This window comes from Rhinatrema bivittatum, chromosome 4 (assembly GCF_901001135.1).
Source record: "Rhinatrema bivittatum chromosome 4, aRhiBiv1.1, whole genome shotgun sequence".
NCBI classification, from domain to species: domain Eukaryota; kingdom Metazoa; phylum Chordata; class Amphibia; order Gymnophiona; family Rhinatrematidae; genus Rhinatrema; species Rhinatrema bivittatum.
Window position 1 is genome coordinate 18,832,638 of NC_042618.1, and position 23,974 is coordinate 18,856,611.

The following is a 23,974-nucleotide window of genomic DNA, read 5'->3' on the forward strand; positions in this document are numbered from 1 at the left end:
AAATCAAATAAATAATAATTATTATACGGGTTCTTAGGAGCCAATCTGCAGTGAATTATTTTAACCAAACAGGTTCAAAGAAACTGAAACCACTGATAAACCAGTTTAGCCTCTGCGCAGAGCAGGCTCACTAGTTCAGTTAAGAGCTTTTGCAGGGTCTAAATGCGCATGCAATTAGCTGATTTAACTGGACTATTCCTGAAACCGACTAACAACAGACAGGCCGATATAGAACGGTGCGCTCGGCCAAGCGCACCGTTTAGCCCCCGTTTGGCCGCGCGTTTTTGATGCGCTATTATTACCCCTTATAATGTAAAGGGTAATAGCGCATGGAAAACGTGCGGCCAACCCCCCTCCCCCCGAAACTAATAGCGCGGCCAACCCCCCTCCCCTCGAAACTAATAGCGCTCATCACATGCTAATGCAGAAAAAACTGCTTTTCTGTGCACCCTCCGATTTAATATCATAGCGATATTAAGTCGGAGGCTCCAAAAATTTAAAAAAAAAAAAAATCTTCCCACAGCCCGGAAAACGGACGCTCAACTTTGCCGGCGTCCATTTTCCGAACCCGTAGCTGTCAGCGGGTTCAACAACCGACGCCTGTAAAATTAAGCGGCGGCTGTCAGACCTGCTGACAGCCGCCGCTTCCACCAATAAGGAGGCGCTAGGGACGCGCTAATGTCCCTAGCGCCTCCCCATTAGCGCGGGCCCTAATTTAAATAAAGAATCGCGCGCCCAGGAGAGTGGCCTGGGCGCGCGTCGGGAGAGCGGGCGCTCGCCTCTCCCGCGGACTTTATTGAATGGACCTGATAGATGGGGCTGGATAGTACCAACGTGGAGCGTCAGGCTGGCAGTGAGAAAAATGAGATGCTGAGCCTGTGCACCGTTTTACCTGCGCACGATGAATATTTCTATTATTAAATTGGTCCTCAAGGCTCACAGACAGGGCTGGGCCTGCAGGATTCTCCGCAATGAATATGCATGAGGCATTTACATGCCCTTGGCCTCAGAGCTGAGTTAATTTGCAGAGCTTAGTTACCCTGTTTGGAGGCCATATCTTTGAGGGCTATTTTTATTTTCCCCTTGTGTGCTCCCACATCCACTGGCTTTGAATACCTGCACCCAGGTCTACCAAATCTGTGTCTTGCATCTCGTTATTAGTCTATTTCAGGTTTTAGGGAACCAAGATCTTCCAGGTGTTAAACCTTTCTGTCCCACTCTGATGCCCACTGCCTGAAATACACCTGTAAATGTCTTCATCTGCTGAAATACTGAAAAGAAAAGAAAAGAAAACCTGAGGGAAACTCTGTCCTGGCGTCGGCAAACTAGAGACTAAGGATCCTGCTAACTGGGTGGGAGGCTCTGCTGCTGAGTTTGAAGATTATCGAGAAAGTCGGAGAGCGCCTAAGCAGGAAAAGCAGAAACCCCTTTACAGAGAGGAGGCGGCTGGGGTCCAAGGATGCGCTCAGGTCTGGGCGGAGGGTGAGGAAGATGAGGAGACACAAACAAGCGGAGAGGAGACTCGCTCCTTGAAAGAGAAGAGGTGTCTGAAGCTAAAAAAAAAAAAAAGAGAGAAGGAATGAAAGAGAAAATGGCAAAGGAACCATGAACAAAAAAAATAAAGCAAGAACAGGGGGATGGTGAAATGCAAAGTATTATTCAGCCCAAATATTTGCCATAAAAGATTGCAGTTACTTTCCTAACTGAAATGTTAGAAAGCTCTAATTCAACAGTATACATCAGAATTATGCCTTTGTAGGTTTCCTTAAAAATATTCTTACAAACAATAACGTTCTGTTTGTCCTCTTACAAATATCAGTAAACGTATGGCTGCCCGATAATATTTGGGATTTCTTCTTTTGAGCTCAACATCCAGAGTCCATTTGCCGTCAGTGCAAGAAATAAAATTAAAAGCTGAAAAAGGCTGCATGCATAAGTATTCAACCCCACTGTGCCGTGGAAGCTCCAAGTTTACACAGATGAGATATTGCCCTAATAATTGGCTTACAACTGGCCTCTACCTGTGAATCATTAAAAAAGGTCGACTTTTCTGGATAACAGACCCCCTAATTCCAGTACCATTGATCAGCAAGGCCATCCCTCAAAATTCAGTGTCAGAGCCAGAAGGAGACTTGTGAGGGAAGCCACAGAGAAGCCAATAATTACTTTGAAGGAGCTGCAGAGTTCAGTGGCTGAGACTGGAGTGGAGGTGCACCAGTCAACCATATCAAGAGCTCGGCATACAACTGGAGGGTGGCTAGAAAGAAGCCATTACTGAAGAAAAACCACTTCAAAGTATGTCTGGGGTTTTCCAGAAAGCATCAGAGTGACCCAGCTAAAATGTGGGATAAGCTTTTGTGGTCAGATGAGACAAAATTGGAGCTTTTTGCCCAAAATTCAAAATGCTATGTGTGGTGCAAACCCAACACTGCGCATTCCTCAGCAAACACCATCCCAAAGGTAAAGTATGGGGGTGGCAGCATCATGTTGTGGGGGGACTGGGCATCTTGTTAAAACTGAAGGACAGACAGATGGTGCAACATACAGGGAGGTCCTGCAAGACAACCTGCTTCAGTCTGCTAAACAATTAAACCTTTCAGCAGGACAATGATCCCAAGCACAGGGCCAAAGCAACATAGGAGTGGTTGAATGTTCTACAGTGGCCAAGTCCAGATCTCAATCCAATCAAGAATCTGTGGCACTATTTGAAAATTGCAGTTCATAAACATCAGCCAACCAACTTGAACAACCTGGAGCAAATGTGCCAGGAAGAATGGGCAAAACTCACTCCCAAACAGTGTGCAAAGCTGGTAGAAACTTACCCCAACAGACTGAAAGCTGCCGTTGCAGCAAAAGATGGTTCTACCAAGTACTAGAGAGTAACGAATGGCGTGAAGTACATTGTTAGTAGGATTAGAACCTGTAATCACAGTTAGATCAACCAAGAAAATGCATGAATATATAACAGATTATATAGCAGCTACTGCAATATCCTAGAATATTTATATTATGAACTAGAATATGTATACAATGTGGAATCAATCTAGAAGGTGAATGCTGAACACACAGTATATGACCACTGACCATGAATATATGAATGAGGATTTTGTAAACCGTTGTGATCATCTCTTGGAACGACGGCATATAAAACGCCTAAATAAATAAATAAATATTAGCCTGAAGGGGTTGAATACACATGCATTTTTCAGTTTTTAATTTTATTTTACAAAAATATGCAGAGAAATAATGAATTGTGCCTTTGAAAATTTACTTTAAGAGCATACTGGTTTGCAATAAACATACTGTCTGGAACCATCTGTGTAAGTGTCATTTGTAATCCACACACATCTGCTGACTTTTTAGGGGGTTGAATAATTTTGCAAGCCACTATATATACTTAAAATATTTAAAATCCCTCCATGACTTCCTGCAATACTTGCCCAATCCCTGTCAGCCTCAGCAAGTATGGAGACAATGTCACGGATGGAGATTAAGCTGTGGCCTTTTCGCCTGCATGAAACCTCATCCCTAAGCAGCGGTGAAAATTCTGGAAGCAGTGTCTGCTTCATAATGCATGACGGAGAAATGACACGGCTGGATTTATCTTTGTTTTAATTCCAAGATCACCTGAGACTGGTGGAAATTTTGACCTGTCACCTGAGTAAGCTGAGCATGCTTGGAACGTACTCCCACTGCACCGTGAAGTGACAGATTTTCCTTGTATGGAAGCAAGAGATAAACTGAGGACTGGGAAATCCAACAAAAATCTCCAAAGTCTATCTCAACACGCAGCGACTACCCATACAGGCCAATACAGTGTAACACGCTCGGCCGAGCACGCCGCTTAACATGCACTTGGACGCGCATCGAAAACCCTTTATGCAATAAGGGGATTAGCGCGTCCAAAACGCAAGTCCTAACCAGCGCGTAGCTAAGAGCGCTCATCACAGTAAATTCATGTCGATGAGGCTATTAACTATTAACCCCCGACGCAAAAAAAAAAAAAAAAATGTGTGCGTGACATGCACATTTTTATTCTAGAAAATTAACGCCTGCCCTGGAGCAAGCATTAATTCTTGAGGAGCCCCTAAAGTTAACAAACGCAGAAAATACTGCTTTTCTGTTCCCTTTTTTTGCGGTGCCTCTGACGATATTAAGTCGGAGGAACAGAAAAAAGGAGTAAGGGGAAAAAATATATAAAAAAAAAAAAAAAAGTCGCTGACGGTCAGGTCAGGAAAATGGATGCTCAATTAACAAGCGTCCGTTTTCCTAATCCGCGCTGACAGCCAAATCTCCAGTGCGCCTGCTGCAGGGGAGGCGCTAGGGGCGCAGAATTTCCCCCAGTGCCTCCTTTTTTACCGTGGCAGCCCATTTAAATATTACATCGGGCGCCGGGGAGAGGCGGAGCGGCGCGCGTTGGGAGAGCGGGCTCTCGGTCATGAGAACCCATTTTTCCGCACGCTGACATTGCATCGGCCTGATAGGGGTGCAGTTAATTAACTGCGCTGCAAGGGATCTGGGATGGGCTTGCAGCATGGTCTTGTCAACAGACGTAAGAACTCATTTGTCCTTCATCTGCCTTGTCTCTTAATTCCAAACGCACACACACAGAGCGCTCTACATCTGCTGTGCCCCAAAACAGGATTTCTGAGTCTGCATAATTTTCATGTGTTTTGTTTCTGCGCGGGCTAGCTAGGGATACATACCAGTTTATGCTTTTGCCAGCACATTCCCGGCCCGAGTGCTACATTTCCGCTGTACCTGGATTTTAAGGGATTTTTCTGAAATGTTAGCATCTCACCCTTCCCTTACCCAAGCCTCATCAGAACGTCTTTGCCGTCGTCCTCGGCACCAGTTCTTACCTGTCTCAGGATCGCTGAAGTCGGGTAGCGTAATTGTGTTAAGCTGTCGCCTGTCTGCAATTGCTCTGTCTAGAAGGCTGCTCCCCCGTCCGGAGTCACTAAGGAAGGAGTTATGCAGAGCGTAAGGAAAACTTTACTTTCTGAAAGCCGAGAATGAAGGGGAGGTAATGGATGGGTTTTGCTTTATTTATTTGCAAGCATTTTTTTTTTTTTTTAACATTAATATTCTGCTTTTTTAGGGCTGGTCAGTCACTTCAAAATGGATTTATATTCAGGGCTGACAATCCAGGCATTTTCCCCACAGACCCGGTGAATCGGGCCCTGAGTTTGTATCTACGGTAATGGAGGGTGAGGTGATTTGCCCAAGATCACCGGGAGCGGCAGTGGGCGTCCCCCCTCCGGTCCCGCTGAAAGGTCAGCTTAATTCATCAGCCGAGCGAGACCTTCAACGCTGAGGAGAGACAGCTGGACGGCTAAGGTGAGCAGGCCGCGGAACCTCTGCACTAGCAACGCCCCACAGAGAAAATTATTTGGAGTTTTTGGAAACGATTAGAGAGTCAAATGTTGCTTTCAGGGCACAAATGTTCAACACGGCTGTGTAAGAGGCAGGAGGGATGGGATTCTGCATTCCCTGCTGAATAAACACGAGCCACCCCGACAAGCATTGCGCCCCGCAGAGAGATCCCCGTTCGACACGCGCCTGGCGCATGCGGCACCTGCCACCACCTTTATGCGCTTGTGAACTAGAAATGGGCTCTGCATCCCCTACAGGCGCTTTCACTTTGATTGTTTCAGCTCCCACTCACATTTATCCACATCAAGCGCAATGCACGTTGCCTCACTTGGAAACTGGAAAACGAAAACTGTTTTGAAGTAGCGGCATTACTGAGTTTATCCTTTCCGCAGCTTTGTTAACTTACTTTGAACGTCTTCATTTCTTCCTTTCAAAAGTAAAACTGTTTTCCAAGCTGAGACGCAGCGTCTGCCCGATTCCACCCCCCCATTATTTCTCTTTTTCCTAGAAGCAGAGAATACGGCAGGGCATGTACGGAACATAAGGCCCAGCTAGCCTGGCCAATGTAAATATCATTCGCCACCTTTGACCTCTGGCTTTACTATCACTAAAGCTCCTCTGTGCTTCTCCCAGGTGTCCCTAAATCCCGTTTCGGTCTCCGCTGGGAGCTGGCTTCATGCATCCACCACTATTCCATTCCTCTGTCTCTCTCTCTCTTCTCCAAGTCACCTGACTTTTTGCCACATTCTCTTACATTGTCCACATCTTCAGCAGTCTCTTCCCCAATTCTTCTCTTCTGTCTTTCCTCCCCTCCTTTTCTCTCAGTCCCCCCCCCCCCCAACTTCATGGTTTCCATCTTCCCTCCTGTCCCTGTCTCAGCTGTTTTCACCCTCGCTCCCTGTTGCTTCTCACTTCTGCCTCTCTCACTCCTCCACTTCTGACACTCTTCCATCCACCTCTCCCTTAATCCCCCAGTTTCCTCCTATCACCACTGCAACCTTTCTTCCTCTCTGTTTTTCACCCTTCCTCTCCATTTTTCTGCCTTTGAGCCCCCCCCTTGTCTCTCCTCTCTCCCAACCTCTCCATCTCTCCCTTCCTCGTGGGTCAGAGCAGATCCAGGGCTATGCAGAAGGATGCCCTTCACTCTGTTCACAGCTGAATCTACTCTTTTCCTGTTTAGAAAGAAGGGGCAGGTGACCACCACAGGGCAGTGAGGTTCGTCCTCGCCGTCCCAGTGGTACTGCTGGGAAAAGCGTGCTGGGTGATAACGTCGTATGGCTATTGCAACTCAGGGGCATGGCCGAGGGTCAGCATGCCTTGAAGGGAACCAAAGTCCTAATTCCTCAACATCAGTCTGTTGATGACCTCTCTACTTTAAAAGCTGTTATTCGGAATTATTAAACCTTAAGATTTCTCTCTAAGCACACTTTGGATTTTGGAGTTTAAAAGAAACCATAACCTTCATTTATTTCAAGAGTTCACTTCTGGTAGAAGTGACAAAACTACACAGCAAATTCTAAGATTTCCAACTCTATGAGATGAATTGTTTTAATTTGCAGAAACAGATACGGCACTTTTGGTCAGACTGTAAGGGCTATTAGAGTGCACTAAATGAGGCCACTGGGTGGTATACATATATCTGGCATAGGTCCAAGTTCGCTTATTAAAGTAGTTTGTGCACCACCATTAGTTCGCGTACAGTGAAAGTGGCTATGAAACTGGCGCCGTGTTCTTCCTCCTTGTCACATTATGAGATTACCATTTGTTCACAGACCCAAAGGGGTGTGTGTGTGGGGGGGGGGGGGAGCTTTGGGGGCGTGCAATCAACCATTACACAATGGCGACACCTAGTGGGCACACTCTGGCTACTTGGATTTGATACTAGAGGAAGCCTATGGAACCCTGGCCACAGTCTGCTGTTGGCATGGCTGGGCCAGAGGGGGATGAGGATTAAAAACAGGGAAACCCCTGGGTAGCTGCGAATGAACACTTGTGACTCTGTAGCTCAGTAGAGAGGGTGGTTCTGACTGAGCTTGAAGCCAAAAGGGAAAGGAAGATGTTGTCAAGTCAAAAAAAAAAATATGAAAGGATTACCAATTAGTCATTGTGTTGCTATGAGGACAATCGTGTGTGCAGCCTGCGTGCTCGCAAAGGGTGCCTACGCTTTTAACACGCGTCGTTTGGTAACACAGCAAAAGAATGGCAGACGTAAGACCAATGGCATAGCCAGTCTGCCAAGTTATTTGAGACTCACTCTCTCTGGTTATCTACCACCTTCTGAGGCTAACTTTCATGGAGACGCTGCTACTTGGGGGTTTGCCCTTTGAAGGTTAGCTAGCGTAAAGCACGCGCGCCAAAAGCATCAGAATGCTCACGGCCTGCATGGCCAAGGCAGGGTAAAATAACACAGGGACTGCTGAAAAACGGGCAAGGGCACGTGCAGTTTTACTGCCCCCAGGGAATGCTATGGAAACCCCTGTGCACTTTCATCCGGGCAGGCGGCAGTAATACCAGGAGTCGCTGGAATGAACCTTAGCTTCGTCACCGCACCGTGAAGAAATCAATTCAGGACCAAAACTGGACAGCATTTCAAACCACAATTTTTCCTAACTCACATTTTTCACTGAAAACACTGAAACGTTTTAAGCACGGTGAGGCTTACCTGGGATTGGTGAGATTGTAACAGGATTTCCAAATCTGCAGCATACGTTTACAAGTAAGGAGAGCTTCATCGGGGCCCCTGCACTGAGACTCCAACTTGACCTTTGAAAACAATAAGCTGAGGGAAAAAGGCAAAATGCAATTTAAAAAAAAAAAAAAGAAGAAACAAATCCAGTAAATGAGGTACAGTGCTGCAAGAAGTCAATGTTCTTTTATTACAGTCTGCATGAAGCATTGATCATTCTTGGCCAACAGGCAAACTGGGCGGAAAAAGCCATGACAGGAATGTTATTAAAACTCTTTATATTATATTTTTTTATGCTACTTTACATCTGCAAACTATCAGAGCACGCTTTCTTCTGCCATCTCTCTGCACATATCAAAGTTAAATACTATCATCTAGGTTTCACGACTAACAAGCTCAATTCTGCTCAAGTCCAGTAGGGAGGAATTTTAGGAGACTGCTGACAACCTGATGTTCCTCTCTGTGCAAAACAGCTCCCCCACATCCCATCTCCCTAAGTCAGGGACCGTTGCTTTAAGGGGAGTCCTGCGGCTCAGAGAGCTGCTTCAGTAATAACTGATGGTGGTAGAGGGCCATGAGATCCCCCCACTGGAATCTGCTCTTCCCTGCCTCTGCAATACTTTCAAGCCAAGATGGAACCTACAAGGATGGATGTGCTTGCCCATCTTTAATTCGGCTTTCAATTTGCTTGATATGTATTTATTTATTCCCATTTGATACTCCAGAACGAGGTGGATTTCAGAGAAAGATGTGAATCGCAGTACATATGTCTGGGATGGGGTTAAGGGACATAAGAATATGAGACTGGGAATTGAATAATGCAAAAGATAACAAAGCACAGTGTACGCCAATTTCATAGCATAAGGAGGATACCTAGCAGTAAGATAAACAAACATGCTACATAAAAGTAGAATATGTTTTCACAGTTAAGGGAGGATGCCCGCAGTAAGATGGGTGGAAATGCGGAGTTCGGGGGAAGGCTTGACTGATAGCCAGGTTTTGATTCCATTTTGTCTATTTTGAAAGGTTTCCTTAAGTAACTCCTGTGGGATATTATTCCATGTTAGAATGTGAAATAACTGAATACACAAAGCCTCCTGCAGGCTAATCTTGCTACAGCTAGTGAAGGGGTGTGAGAGGACCCAAGATCCTTCTCTGAGGTATACATGGGCAGAAGATGAGACAAGTATGATGGTGGTGTTTGATTCAGGCATTTGAATATAACACACAGTACTTTAAATTTTTTTTATCTGACTTTTATATTCCGCTTTTCAGCACTTCAAAGTTTTAGCCTGCTCTCAATGGAGAACCCATGGATAGGCTTCACAAGGTCATTGGACTTGGCTCCTGATAAAGGCCTCACAACAGTTGGAGGCGCTTGAGACTGTGTTGCAGAATACTGTAGTATAGGCGGTTGCAGCAGTCAATGCAATTAACAAATGAATGATGGCAAATAGACTGCATTTTTTAAAGAAGTTATGTAATTGTCAAAGTTGATGTAAATGGAAGAATGTGGACTTTATCATGGTTGAAATGTGGGTTTTCCTTAACAGCCGGTAGTCAAGATGGACCTCTCGGACTATGCAGAGAGTCTGAAGGTTGGAGGGTGATCTCTGAAACAGAGGGTGGGAATAACAAATGCTGTCTGGACCAGTTTACCCAAAGAAGCCTGAATTAGCATGGACTGAATTTGTGATCACTGAGCCACTGGGCTACTTCTGATGGAGTGTTGTTATGATCAGCCATGGCGGAATGCTGGTTGTCTTTTATTTTAACACATAGCTGCCTGAGTATCGTCAGCAAAGAGATGACATTCAGTGTTATAGGACTGAATGATGTCACAGATTGGCCCGATGTAAATGTTAAAAAGAACTGATGAGAGGACCAAGCCCTAAGGAACTCAAAACATAAGACTTTTTGGGGGCAGCCTTTATTGGTTCAAACGATAGATTAAGTTCTGCCACTGAAGAATGACAGGAACCATCTGAGGATAAGCCCATCTGTTCCAATTTCTTGTAAGCGCAGTAACAGGAGCTGGGGATGAATGGTTTTGAATGCTGCAGACAGATCTGCCAAAACAAAGAGTGAATCTCCACCACAGTCTGCTTAGTTGGGCAAACCCCTTCCCTTCGGGTTAAGCCCCCAGGTGCTGTAGCCAGCAAGGCATAAGTAATGGGGGTAGCCCCCGATTCAGATATGGAGCCTGAAGCCTGGGACAGAGGAAGACGCTGGAGAACACCAGGAAACCAGGAACAAGAAAGAGGTCGAATAGGAACGCTGAAGGCAAGAACTGGAGATAATGAAGTCTTTTGGATTCAGGTAACAAGAGTAAACATCTGAAAAGTATTAATGATGCATAAGAATCACACCTTTTCCATTGGAAAGAAATCTAATATGAAGCTCCAAAGGGGTAGACTCAGTAACAATGTCAGGAAATATTTCTTCATAGAAAGAGTGGGGGAAGTATAGAATGCACTCTCAGAAGAGACAGTGAAGACAAGAGTGGTAATGGATTTCAAAAGGGCTTGAGACACAGGATCCCTAGTGGCTAAAGGATGGAAATGAAGACAAGGGGTATTTACTTGCACAGAGTGGCAGTTACTACTCTTAACTTAAGGTAGGGGGTAACCCGCATGAAGTGGCAGTTACTAACCATAATAAAAAGAAATAAAAGAAAAAACTGGCTGGGCAGACTGGATAGATCATTCGGGTCTTTTTCTGCCCTCATTTCACTTCATTTACTATGTTACAAGGACCAGGTAGTAGGACCAAGCTCTAGCAACTGACTGACTAAAAGCCTGAGTAAAAATACATATCTAGGCAGGAAACAAGATGATCATTGGGGGATGTGAGGGGCATAGAGTTGGGAGGACTAGATAATCCACCTAGCTCTCAGTACCATCTGCAAGCCAAAGGTGAATTAGGCAATGGATTCTCACAGTAACACCCCCCCCCCCCCACCCCACTTTCAGGGATGGCCTTCAGACGGCTCCTTGTATTGCTTTACAAGACATTTCTTCAAAAGACAGGGTGCATGGAGATCAGATGCCTCAACCCAAGGTCTTTCTGCAAGGCCATACTCCTTCCTCTGGACAAGATACTATACTCTCTTATGGGACACTAGAGTCCAGAATCTCCTCATCCTCAATTTCAGGCTGGCCATAGACCAGAACCAGATCTGGGGGCGTTCCTTGCCTATTGAAGGCGTCTGGCATAACTGGCTTCAACAAGGAGATGTGAAATGACAACAGAACCTTGAGAGAGTTGAGAAGCTGAAGACGCAAGGTTATTGGATTGCCAGAAGTGGAATTCAGCTCTATATACTTAGAGCCAAGTATAAGGGAGCCTCAAGCGTAGGTTCTTTGTAGACAGAACTTATTGCTGCCCTGAACATGGGGTTCACCTCTATAATAACAGCAAATTTTTTGTGCCGCATTATGGTTCTCTTCAAATTATTGTGCATTTTATCCAGGTTTTCTGAAAGTGTCTCACCAAGCCATTGGCCACAAGAATATCAATGGCCAGAACGGAAGGAGGTAGACAAAAGCTTTGGCTGTAGATTATAGACCTCTAGAACTCCATTCACTTATCCTTGCAGCTTGAAAAATATTTTCATAACTTGAAGAAGCAACTCAAAACATGGATTTTTTTCCCCTTTGTTTTGATGTATAATTGATTGTAGTATCTTTTGCACTATCCATTACTGGTACTGATTTTAATTATTATTTTGCATTTTATCCTTTTAATTTTATATTCTTTAACTTTATCTTATGACTCATGTTCTATTTTATTTATTTATTTGTAGGTTTTTATATACCGTTGTTTGGTACTAGCCTTCACAACAGTTTACAAGTATAACAATAAAACATAGGAAAGTTACAATCTGTAAGCCAAAAAGGTAACTCACTAATATACAATTATTAATTGATATATCAAACTATAAATAAATTAACATTATTAAAATTTTGTTTAATTTTAATGTGTTGAAACTATTATTGTTTTATTTATACTTATCTGAGGTAAATATTCAAAAGCCATTTAGATGGATAACTGAAAAGTTATCCATTAAATGGCTACCCAGCCGTATTCAAAGCCATATGCAGCTAAATTCGATCCACAATTCCTTATGCAGCTTGAGGGGCAGGCGGGAGACATTGCCGGGTGGAGCAGAGCTAGTTACATAAGTTATGTGGATAACTTTGGTCACGCCGTAGACTGTCCTAAAGTTGGCCGGATAAACTTATCCAGCTAACTTTAAGATAGCCGGGGATATTCAGTGGCATGGTCTTCCCCACCCGAAATATAGCCTGAGCACAAGCTAGCCCAATTGACCCGTGATCGCGATCCCCCAAAAGAGCAGCATGCTTTGCCATGCGCCACTGCCACGTGTCCGGGATCGCATGCTGACAAATACACACACTGCATTGACTTTCAATAGCTCTGCACCCCCAATCACTGCCGAGAAAGGTCGCTGCATGCAAATTAGCTAACCATGAGGCAGGAACTAACTTCCTTTTTCTCTTTTTTTTCTACTCCAGACTGCAGGTTTTACACCATCTACGTACCATCTGCTGAAGACAGAATAATACTGAGGGACTGCAGGTGACACACTAGCAGGCCAATGCAAAACCATGTGCTCAGGCTAGACACACGTCCATAACCTCGATGCAATAAGGGGATCAACACATCCAAAACAAGCGTCCAAACCAGGGCATAGCTAATAGCGCTCATCACATGTAAATGGCATGTTGATGAGGCTATCAGCTATTACCCCCCGATGTAAAAAATAACCGTGCACCTGACATGCACATTTAACCCTCAAAAATTAACATCAGCCCCAGAACAGAGGTGGGATAGTTTTTTGGGGGGCTAGGATGTCATTCCATTGTTGAACTAGGAGTTCGGCTTGTTGTGAAGAGATATCTGTATCAGGTAGCTTAAGGACCTTAATTACTTAGCTGTGCCTTAGATTATAGTGTTCACATATACATTAAAGTCACCTAGAATGGGAAGTTTGTTGGCTGACAGGTAGTTCACTCAAAAATTTGCAAGGGGAAAGAGAGAGTTGGCCTGTCCAGTTGCGGGGGGGAGGGAGGGAGGTAGATTAAAGCGAGCCTTAGTGGGGCCAGCATCCTGAAATTTCAGGACGAGGTAATCAGACTTTGCTACTTCTTTGGCCTCCAGTAGGTCCAATGCTAGGGATGTGTGGAAGACGGCTGCTACATCTTCCCCATAGCCTCTGGAGCAAGGTTTACAGTTGTAAAGGTAACCTGGTGGGCAGAGTTATCAGAGTATGACAGTACTACCCGTGCTCTCTCAGTTTTCAGCGAGGCACACGATTTGAATTCCTTGATAAGATCAGCAAGGAGGGAAACATTGTTGTTGGCTGGGCACACATTGACAAGCCCGAGTAAAAGGAGCACACTGGATCCTGTTTGAGAGGACTGGCCAGATTGGAATTTGTGGCCTGAACGGTGATGAGGACAAAAACACTTGGTGCAAGAGTACATGGGGGAAGGGTCCTCCTTCTGCCCCAGATAACCTCAATATACTGGGGGGGGGGGACGGGGGGACGGACACTGAACTGATCTGACCAGTACCCAGGTCAGATATGGAAACTAGGGGACTAGGAAGAAGTGATTTGTAGTCAGAGTAGGGAATGGTAGATAGGTTAATGGGTAATGGAAATAGATTAAACTTGCACTGAGATGCGGAGAACCCTTGATGCTTCCCTTGTATATTCTCAAAGGGGCTTACCAAAGGGAAGGGATGATATAGTCTGGTGGGCTGAGGCCAGGGATCAGGCTGTGACGGCTCCTCAAGCCAACGGGCCGATACAGTAAGGACGAGTAAGAAACAGTGCGGCAGTGCCGGGTGCCCGCTCGTTTGCCGCGTGCATATTTTGTTTCACATACCGCTCGATTCAGTATTCAAATTAGACGCAAATCCTAGCGGCGTCCAAAGCGCGTCAATGAAGCGGTAGGCGCTCGCAATCCATTTTACTGTATAGAGCGGTATGCATTTGAAATGTCATTCCACCAGGTAAGTGGATGGTTCTTTTCTACAGACCCCGCTGCCTTGAGCGCCCGGCCGGACGTCCAAGCCGTGACCTTGGACGTCCGGCTGGGTGCTCAAGGCAGCGGTGCCTCCAATCATGGACGCCCGGATACAGGCGGGAAGGTCCGTGAATGGATGCCGCGACCTTGGACATCCAAGGTCGCGGCTTCCATTCATGGACCTTCCCGCCTGTAGGCCCCGCTGCCTTGAGCGCCCGGCCGGACGTCCAAGTTTCCCAGTACATATATGGATATGCCACACTGTGGATTCTCTGGTGTACAGTTTGACTGGCAGCACATAAAAATTATTTAACAGTACATACATGGATCTGCAACACTGTATTCTCAAGTTTGTATTCTCAACTCAGCTATGCATTCTTATTTCAGCGTCCACTACAGCCTTATTCTAGACGCAGGAGGAAGGCTCCTTATAGGCGTCTGTAGAGGCGTCCATGTCTCCGCTGGACCCCAGATCCTCAGGACGCCTAGCGGACACCTAGCAGATGCCCATCTCTCCGATGCCCGTAGAGGCGTCCATGTCCGAAGCCTCAGAGACATACAGTTTAACCCTAGCCTGCCGCGGCTCCCATCTAATGCCAGGGACAGGGTAGGCGGTAAATATTCAGGTTAAAGACGCGGTAAATAAGCTTGTTAACAGGGTGATAATTTGGGCGCACTTTACTGTATCGGAGGGAATAGCTAATCCGATCATTAACATGTCATATACATGCGGCGGGCGGAAAAGGGATATGCGTCCTTTTCGGCAAGCGGTAAGGACTCGTAAAAGCCGATACTGAATCGCGGGTACGCCTTACGCGTCCAAAACGTGCGTCCAAAGCGGGTTAAAAACCGGGTAACCACGGCCACGCTTCACTGTATCGGTCCGCAAATGGGAAATGGAGTCCCCTGTGATTGGAGGGAAGAGATCCCCAAAATCCCTTATATTACCTCTAAATTTGATTAGACCCTTGATCTATACTCTTGAAAAGACTATTTAAGAAAGGCAGATATTGGGATGGGCAGGAGAGGGGTAAGGTGGGAGGGACTCAAGTCCAGACAGCAGAAAATCTGAAAATGAGCTCATGATTTATTCCCTGTCCCTCGCTCTGTTCACCTTTTCAAGAGAACGCACAGAGCTGCAGCCACAGTTCACACAGAGCTCCAGCCGATAATCGTACCAGGCTGCTGAGCTCTGTTTCTATATAAACAGGCCTCTGTCCCCATGCAGAGGAAATTCCCAGCACACAGCTCCCTCACTGAATGGGCAGCGGGGCTGGCACTGTTCTAAATGCAGCCAGGCCAAGGCTCTTGTCACAGGCAGTGGAAAAGCTGAAAACAAGCCCAAGATTTAATGAAAGCAAGTAGCGATTCAATTTACAGAAGCAATTTATATCTAGAACACCATCTTCATTTCATGCATTACCAAACAAATATTACTTAGATAGGATTGTGCAGCCAAAAAATGTTCCGTTAGTTTTGTTTCGTTTTTTAAATTATTCCGCTTTTGTTTTTGTTTCTTTTTTTTTTTTAGTGTGCACTAATTGCAAGTTAGTGCACACTAACGTTTAGTGTGTACCGACTGAAACGAAACATACCGATGGACATCCCTAATGATCATATATCGAGAATTACTCTTTGCTCTAAACCAAGACAACTGTTGGTTAAAGCTTTAATATACTTTTCATGGATTATCTATCATTCTTTTTCAGTTTTATTGCACCAAAGCTATTTCCAGTAATCCCACTATAAAATCAAAGACATGTTGGCATGGCTGATACTTTAGTAATGTATGTGCAGAATATACTGGATGCCTGGTCCTTCATAGAACAGGGGGAAGAATGTCCAGCTAAAGCAAAGTCCTGGCACTGCCAGGGGCTGATATTTCCATTGGGGCATCCTGTGTTATCCTTATTCCACTGTCAAGATGGTGGTGGTATCATGGTACTGCTGACTCCCAGAGTGCACGATATAATGGAATCTGCATCATGCCTTAAACGGTAAGGGGTTGATTTTAAAATCTGCTCGTACATGGGCGCACCGATTTTATAACATGTGTGCGTCGCTGCACACGTTATAAAATACAATATCCATGCGTACACGTATGCCTGATTTTATAATTGGCGCACACATGTGCAGGCGGGTCGCGACTCACGCGTGCAGGGTGGGGGGGATTTTGTAAAGTACGTGCGGCGACCGATCGGGCCTTTGCCCAGTTCCCTCCCAGTCCGCTGAAATTAATTTGGGTGTTAAGTGCAGACTTTATTACACATTCCGACAATCTATAACAAACTCTTCCTTTTGTTGATTACATGTTGAGTAACGATCTTATTAGTATGTTCTCCACACTATAACACTATCACTCATGCCAAATAGATTCTTTGATGTAATGACTGCTGATGGAAAATGGATAATTAGTATGGTTTTCAATGTAATTAGAATCCAAAGCATTGACAGAATCCTGATTACCAAGCTTCTCCTTTCTGCTGTAATTCAAGTAACTAAACAACCTTGCAAAAGATGAGAGTATGTTGGCACATCTCGTAAGGATACACCTGCAAAGTTCTGACAACTTGTGTAGCCAACCCTTGGTGTTCATTCACAAACCTTATCACATAACCTATTTCTTGTTCTTTAAATTAAGGAGCAATACAACCACAGACGTTGACATGAAGACGACTGTTCAACAATGGAAACCTTCTTCTTAACACAATGGGATGGCGCAATATTGTGCTTGCAATTGTGGTACAATTCCAACTCAAACATCTCCCAGGGATACAGGAACTGGAACATTTTGAGTTGTTAGCACACTATAACTTCTATGACAGGGCTTCCTCAGGACCCAGAGCTATCCACAAAGAATATACATGAGTTAAATCTGCATGCATTGGAGCCCCAGAATATGCAAATTTATCTCATGCATATTCATTGTGGATACCCTGAAAACCCAACTGGTTAGGAAGCTCTGTTCTACAACTCTGGTCAATGAACCTCTAATGCAGGCATGGCCAAGTCCAGTCCTGAAGAGCCACAAACAGGCCAGGTTTTCATGATATCCATCATGAATATGCATGAGATAGATGTGCATGAACTGTCTCCATTGTATGCAAACCTTTTTTTGTACATATTCATGGTGGATATCCTGAAAATCTGGCCTGTTTGTGGTTCTCGAGGATCGGAGTTGGCCACCCCTGCTCTAATGTGAAACAAAGTGGGGATTTCAGTACATAAGATCATGCCATACTGGGTCAGACCAAGGGTCCATCAAGCCCAGCATCCTGTTTCCAACAGAGGCCAATCCAGGCCATAAGAACCTAGCAAGTACCCAAAAACTAAGTACAATGCTAAGCAGAACAAAGATCCACATCGCAAAAAAAAAAATTGCATCCAGCTGGCCGTCTCAACTTTGAGGACAAGGAAAAGCATGCAGTTTGGGGGACAGAACTGTGAACTGAAGCTAAGCCCGAAAATCAAAGGATGACTTTCTTAAAACATAAGAGCCATCTTTTGGAGCATGAAATGTATAGGGGCAAAAATCCCTGGTAGTTGTGCATGCGGATGGTTCTGACTGAGCTGAAGGTTCAATGTAGCAGGAAGGAATCGCTGGGACAATAGATATAAAAAAAAAAAAATAAAGCAAATAAAACAAAAATGAAGCTTAGCAGTTAACCAAAAACTATTTGACTGAAAAAGAAATTTCAATTTTTAAAATCTTGGCTGAAAAGATAACCATAGAGAGGTGCAAACTGTAATGGAGAAAGGACCCCTGAGACTGAAGAAGCAGAAATCAAACCTCAACAACAAGGATTGCTGTGCCTCAAGAAATATAACCTCGAGTAGCAAGAATCTAGTAGGAGAGACTTGGGGTATGGGGTCTACACTGCTTCTGTGCCTCACTGCATGGGACAATCGGCTGACAAACATAGTATTTGCCCGCATTGATAAGAGGAAATATTTCCTTAGCTACAAGGAGCGTCAAGGTAACTCTAAGGATTACTTTCGTAAAATTCTCCTTTTAGACTGGGAAGGCACAGCCTTCCACAGATGGATTGATTAATCTATCACTTACTCACATTTATAAGATTGCCCCTTCAACCAGGGCTCAGGGTGAACACATTTCATACAGCCCGAAAAATAAATAGAATGATGTACTGACCGATTTTATGGGTAGTGCGGCCACACTAAGATTCTTTGACATAGTAACTGAGAAACTGACAAGACGTTCAAATCAGATTCTGGAAGGAGGCGATAGCCGAAACTGAATCCTACTATGGGGTTACTTTTCCCATGTTACGCAAAGTCTGGTGGTTTGGGAGTTTTCCAGATTTTCATAATCTAAAATTTGAGGTGAGGTTTGACTCACTGGCACTGGCTCGACGGAGATTCTCCACATCATCACCATGGCCCATGAACAGAGAACTCGTCTGGTGAAAAAATATTGATTTGATGGCAACAAGGAAGAGGTAATTGCCAGGTACTTGTGACTTGGATCAGCTACTGCTGGAAATAGGATACTGGGCTTGATGGACCCTTGGTCTGATCCAGTGTAGCATATCTTAAATTCTTATTCTGGACAATATGGAAAGGTCTATTGCACAGCTGAAAAACTCTTTTCAAGGATTCCTGAATATGCTTTAAAAATACTAAATGGCTAGTATTTGCTACGTTTCTGTATTTAACTGACAACTGGTTAGACTCAGACTATAGGTTTTGATTATACAGTTTGCAGACATACTATAATTGGCATACTATAATTTTCATCCTTTAAGTTGATTTGCAATTGAAAATTTTTATTAAAGATAAATATTAATATGATTAATAATGTGGAATCTTTGACATACGTACCTTGATAGACTTTACTGCAACATATCCACTCACCAGATACTGGTAGTGAGCAGGGGTGAGTTATCCAGGAATATAACATAGGATGCTGAATATTATATGCCAATTACAAAAAAAAAATGATAAAAAAAAGGGAAGCCACTCAATCAGAATGATCATTCAAAAAATGAACCCCCAACAATGCTAAAGCACCAACCCAGAAAAAAGGCACAGATCATGCTAGGTACAGCAAGGCTTTAGGAAGAAAGGATCAACAGAGAGGACCATGTCAGTCCTCCAAGGCAAGGACTGAACCACTGCACAGAGCTGGCATAAAAGTGAAATCACTGTACAGAAATTGCTAGTAATGTGGGGATTTCTGACAATGCACAACTATTATGCTGACAGGGTTTGGAGAAAAACAACGAAAAGGCAAGCACAGAATTATTCTGAAGAGATGAGCGCAAGTTGAATGATCTCGACTCTGCTGATGACGTAACCTTGTCAAGTAAGAGCAATGGGAGGACGCAAAGAAAAATGCTTCTATCAATCTGCAAAAGGGCAGAGGCACTGGACGAGTGCCACTAGATGAATACCTAAAGCCATCCCTTCTGCAGAAGACAACATTTCCAAGAAAATGATGAATTTTCATATTTATAGAGCATGATGACAGCATCATGCGAGGCACAGGGCAAGGAAAAGCATTCCGTGCACGTATGATCAAGGAAAAGCATTCCGTGCACGTATGATCAATCAGCCTTCTGCTGTGAATCCAGACCGCTGAGCCGTGTCTCAGGATGCTAACGAGGCTGAAAGCTTTTCAACAGTCTTCCTTGATGGGGGGCCCCCTTTTAGAATTGTTCAAGCCCCCCCAGTTTGCTCACCCCTGCCCTAGAGGAGGAGAGAGATAGGGGGATATGATAGAGTCATTCAAATATTTAAAAGATATTAATGATTTAAATGATGTAAACCATTATCAGTGGAAAGGGATTTGTAGAACTAGGGGTTCACAATATAAAACTCCAAGTGGCGTAGACTCAGGAACGAAGCCAGGAAATATTTGTTCATGAAAATGGTGGTGGATGCCTGCAGTGCCTTCCCAGAGTGGGTGATGGAGGCTAAAATGATCTTCAAGAAGGCATGGAATAAACATAGGAGAATCCTTAGTTGCAAAAAATCTGAAGAGATGGCAGAAGCATGACCTAGTGAAACCGCAGGCCAGGAGGTTACCTGGCTTGGTACAGCAGAGGCTGGCCAGGTCGATGCAATGGATTGCTGGTGGCGGGAGTACTGCCTGAGAGTGGAAGGCTAAGCCTGAACAGGGCAAGTGGATCAGCGAATCTTTGTTTCGATTTGTGGCCACTCTTGTGTGTTGGGCCAAGAAGCAAGCTGTAGAGAGGACATGGTTAGAACATTTATGATTAGAGCCAAAAGGGGTACACTGGATGGGAATACTCGCCTTGAATGGATCAATTAATACCAACTTTAAGGTCAGGGGAGAACTGCGTCACTTTCTAAATCTCATTCTGATTCACCTAGGGAGCGACAAACGTATGGACTCCAAGGGAGTAAGAACTGGACTTGGATAACAGCTTTATTTCCCGGAACTAGGATTCTCTGTTTGGATATCATTCAAAAGAGAACATGGAGAAATGAAAGGGATGGAATTAAGAAGAAAGAAAACAGATACATTGGAAGGTATTTTAGACTTGTTTAGGGAGACAAGCAAAGGACAAAGACATAGGTTGTGATTACAGAATTAAACCTATCTGGCAGGGTGCAAATACAGTAATAACTAGAGGTCCTAGCTAAATTGTACATGCTCACATAGACGAATCCATCTGGCAGGCTACATGGGATAGCAGGAAGCTGGATTTTCAGGTTACAACTTTATATTTCGACATGGGAAAAGAGGGGTACTATGTTTGCACTAAATAAGGGATCATGCATTCTCATCTATCCAAGATGATGGGGTTCTAAGAATGACAACAAAAACTGTCTTGGACAGAGAGTGATATCTTACAAGGATATATCCTTAACAGTGTGGATAGCGATAACTAGGCAGAAGGATGAGCTGGTTGGTCTTTTTCTGCCATCCTCAACTGTGTTATTGTGTTACAGTCGAGTGCAGCAATTTAATCATTCACTGCTGATGCACCTAAATTCTTTTGAAGGTAAATGTCTACAATCTACAGCATCTGCTCCTTGCTTCCTGCTGGAGGAGGCTCACTTTTCAAAACTTCCCTAGGAATGTAGATGTGTCACAGGTCTGCCAGCGGAACTGACAAATCTTTAGAGACTATGCAACCTTTTGGGGTTTTTTTCCAATTACAATGAATACGGTCTCAGCCTGAAGTCAAAACAAATTAACTGGAACTGGAACCTACTTGAATAGCCATTTGCCTGGAGCACCCAGGGCTGCAAACTCGACAAGTTCAAGACTGAAGCTCCCTGGATCAAATTCTGATGAGATAGCCACCAAATAACTTTGTCTAAGATTTAGAACTGGTAATTCTCTGAGGCTGAAGTCCAGTTTTGCTTAAAGAAACCCATATAGTGCAGCCAAAGAGCATCTAGCTGAAGAGATACTTCTAACCAGCATTTTAAGCCATTATCTCTTCCACAAAAGGATGTGGCGAGAGCAACCCCGAGGTAGAACGCTGAAACTCACACTTTGGAAAATCCAATAAGCAATTAGAACTAAACATCAACCTTCAATGCTTCTGCTATAAGGAGGGCAATTTTCAAAGCTGTTTTACTTTCTTCAATTTATATTCTGCCTTTCCATTTCAGCTCAAGGCGGCGTGCAACATGCCCATCGTCAAATATACCAAATAGCTCGCATAAAACATCAGTAGCTCATCATCTTTAAAACCCACCAAATGAATCCATAAAAAAACATTATAAAACCTAATATAATCCTGAAAAATAATACCAGGTAAAACCAATACAATCCCATCTTTAAAAGGAATACCGGATAAAGCAAAACAAAAAATAAAATCCTAAACTAACAGACAAAGTGCCTGCCTAAAAGCTAAAAGATCTGGAAATTCACTCACCTCCCTCGGGAGAACATTCCATAACAAAAGACCTTCATTCTAGTTCATACTAAGCTAATCTCTTCTTGAGCTGGAATACAAAGTAAACCCTCTTGTGCCGATCGGAAAGTTCGCCAGAGTACATAAAATAATTCTTGGTCGAGTTGGGTAGGTCCAACTGCATAAAGAACCTTAAAAGTCAAGATTAAAATCTTAAACTGGGTGTGAAAACTAACTGGAAGCCAATGTCATCCTCTCAGTACTGGCATAATACTCTACCGCTCTACTATTTATCATTTCTAAAGCGCTACAAGACATACGCAACACTGTAGAGATACAGATAAGAGCTTACAATGTGTTTAGGACAAACAGGAATCCATGGGATTTATTGTTAGGATTTCAAAGCAGCCTTTAAAGGCTGTGATTTTAGACAGGATTTCTCCCTCACACTGGTACTGCTGAATTGCAGGTTTTCAATACTATTTCTCTGCAAGCCAACGTACAGTTGTACTGCAGTAATCCATGTGAGCCGATACTGCAGCATGAATTAACAGGACTCGGTCCTTTTCTGCTGCCTTGGAATGATCTGAATAAGGTAAAACCCGTCTGTAAACATAGCACAGGATGCAGCTGGTTCATTAGCCCAAGAGGTGCACTGAAGAGCCCCGTTCTCTACAGATTTTTGACACAGGTGCAAAAAAGGGGGCTGAATTAGCACAGGTTTTCCAGGCTCCAACCCTGGCTACTGTCCATTCGTGCATCCTTCATCATTCAATCATCTTGAAAAAAAGACAAAAAGTCTCTAAAATGTAGAGTAGTCTAGTCGGTACAGCAACAGGGTTCCAATCCCGGTGACCTTGGGCAATGTCACACTTAGGGTTTATTAAGCCTTTTTCCCATAGACACAGAATGGGAGAAAAGCTTTACTAAATCAAGACCTTAAGACTGTGAGCCCTCTGGGGACAAGGAGATACCTTCAGTACTTGAATGTAACTCACCTGGAGCTACCAAATAAATAAATAAATATTGCTTGGATCTGAAATGACTGAACAGCATCTAGGATCCAATTCTTAAGCTGCGGTGATGGGACATTTAAATATCAGGTTGGGAGGTAGATGTGATTGTCCAGGACGTAAGAAAACTCTTATTGGATAAGAGCCCATTGTGATGTATCCTAAACCCATCTCTTTGTTTTGTGAAATATCCCTCAATTTCTTACTTCCCTGGAAAAGTGTCTAATTGTCTTTGGAAGAAATTTATGACATGAGGGGCTCCGTACAATGGACTGATAATGCTGCATCCTACCTCGTTACTCGCATGAGGGCTTTTTCAGTGCTGGGTCCAATTTGCTGGAACAAACTGATCTTATGAAATTAAATGTGAAGCAGGTTTAGTCATGACTGTCCGCTCTCAAGATCCTCATGTTTAGATATCAAACTTTATAATATATGTATTTCTTTTTAATCGTTTATTCCATTTATAGGATAATTGTTGGGGCTTTTTTACATTTCTCTCTCTATGGCTTAATGTTTCTGCTTATATTTAATTTGAATTGTTTATGTAATTGTAGATAATCCACCTAGACCAATCATATGAATGAAGTGGAATATATATTTTTAAACAGATAAAGAAATGTGTAACATAGTAAAATCCTTGTTCTGCCACGAATGTATCTCACCAAGAAGTTGAAATAGCATTGAAATTAGTATCACAGTCACTCCAATTCCTAATAAATCGCATTTCAGTACTTCTACATTTTAAAGCAGTCAAAGCCTACGCTAACAATTCTGCCCTTCTTCCTAAATCTGATGAGGTAGAACGGAACCTAATGGTTTCTGGGCCCAGAAGAGCTGCAATGCTCTCCAGCGATCTTAACTGCCACTGTATGAAAGAAAACTTTGGACAAAGAGCAGCCAGGCCCACCAGATCACCTCTTTTGACAGCACAGTATCCCCCCTACTGTCCCGAACGGAAAAACAATTCCTAAATATTCAAAGATA

General features: G+C 43.8%; 1 protein-coding gene across 3 annotated transcripts in view; it reads right to left on the reverse strand.

The window, feature by feature from the left end:
- Positions 1 to 23,974, reverse strand: part of TTC7B (tetratricopeptide repeat domain 7B) — a 336,037-nt gene that overhangs the window by 133,926 nt on the left and 178,137 nt on the right. For 2 of the 3 annotated variants that reach the window (XM_029597787.1, XM_029597786.1), the window contains exons 16-17: positions 8,039 to 8,155; positions 4,863 to 4,960 (exon numbers count right to left, since the gene is read on the reverse strand). In XM_029597787.1, the coding sequence (XP_029453647.1) occupies positions 4,863 to 4,960; positions 8,039 to 8,155 (215 nt within the window). Of the gene's footprint in view, positions 1 to 1,433; positions 1,554 to 4,862; positions 4,961 to 8,038; positions 8,156 to 23,974 lie in introns of all 3 variants that reach the window. The other variant, XM_029597785.1, reaches the window with a different exon arrangement.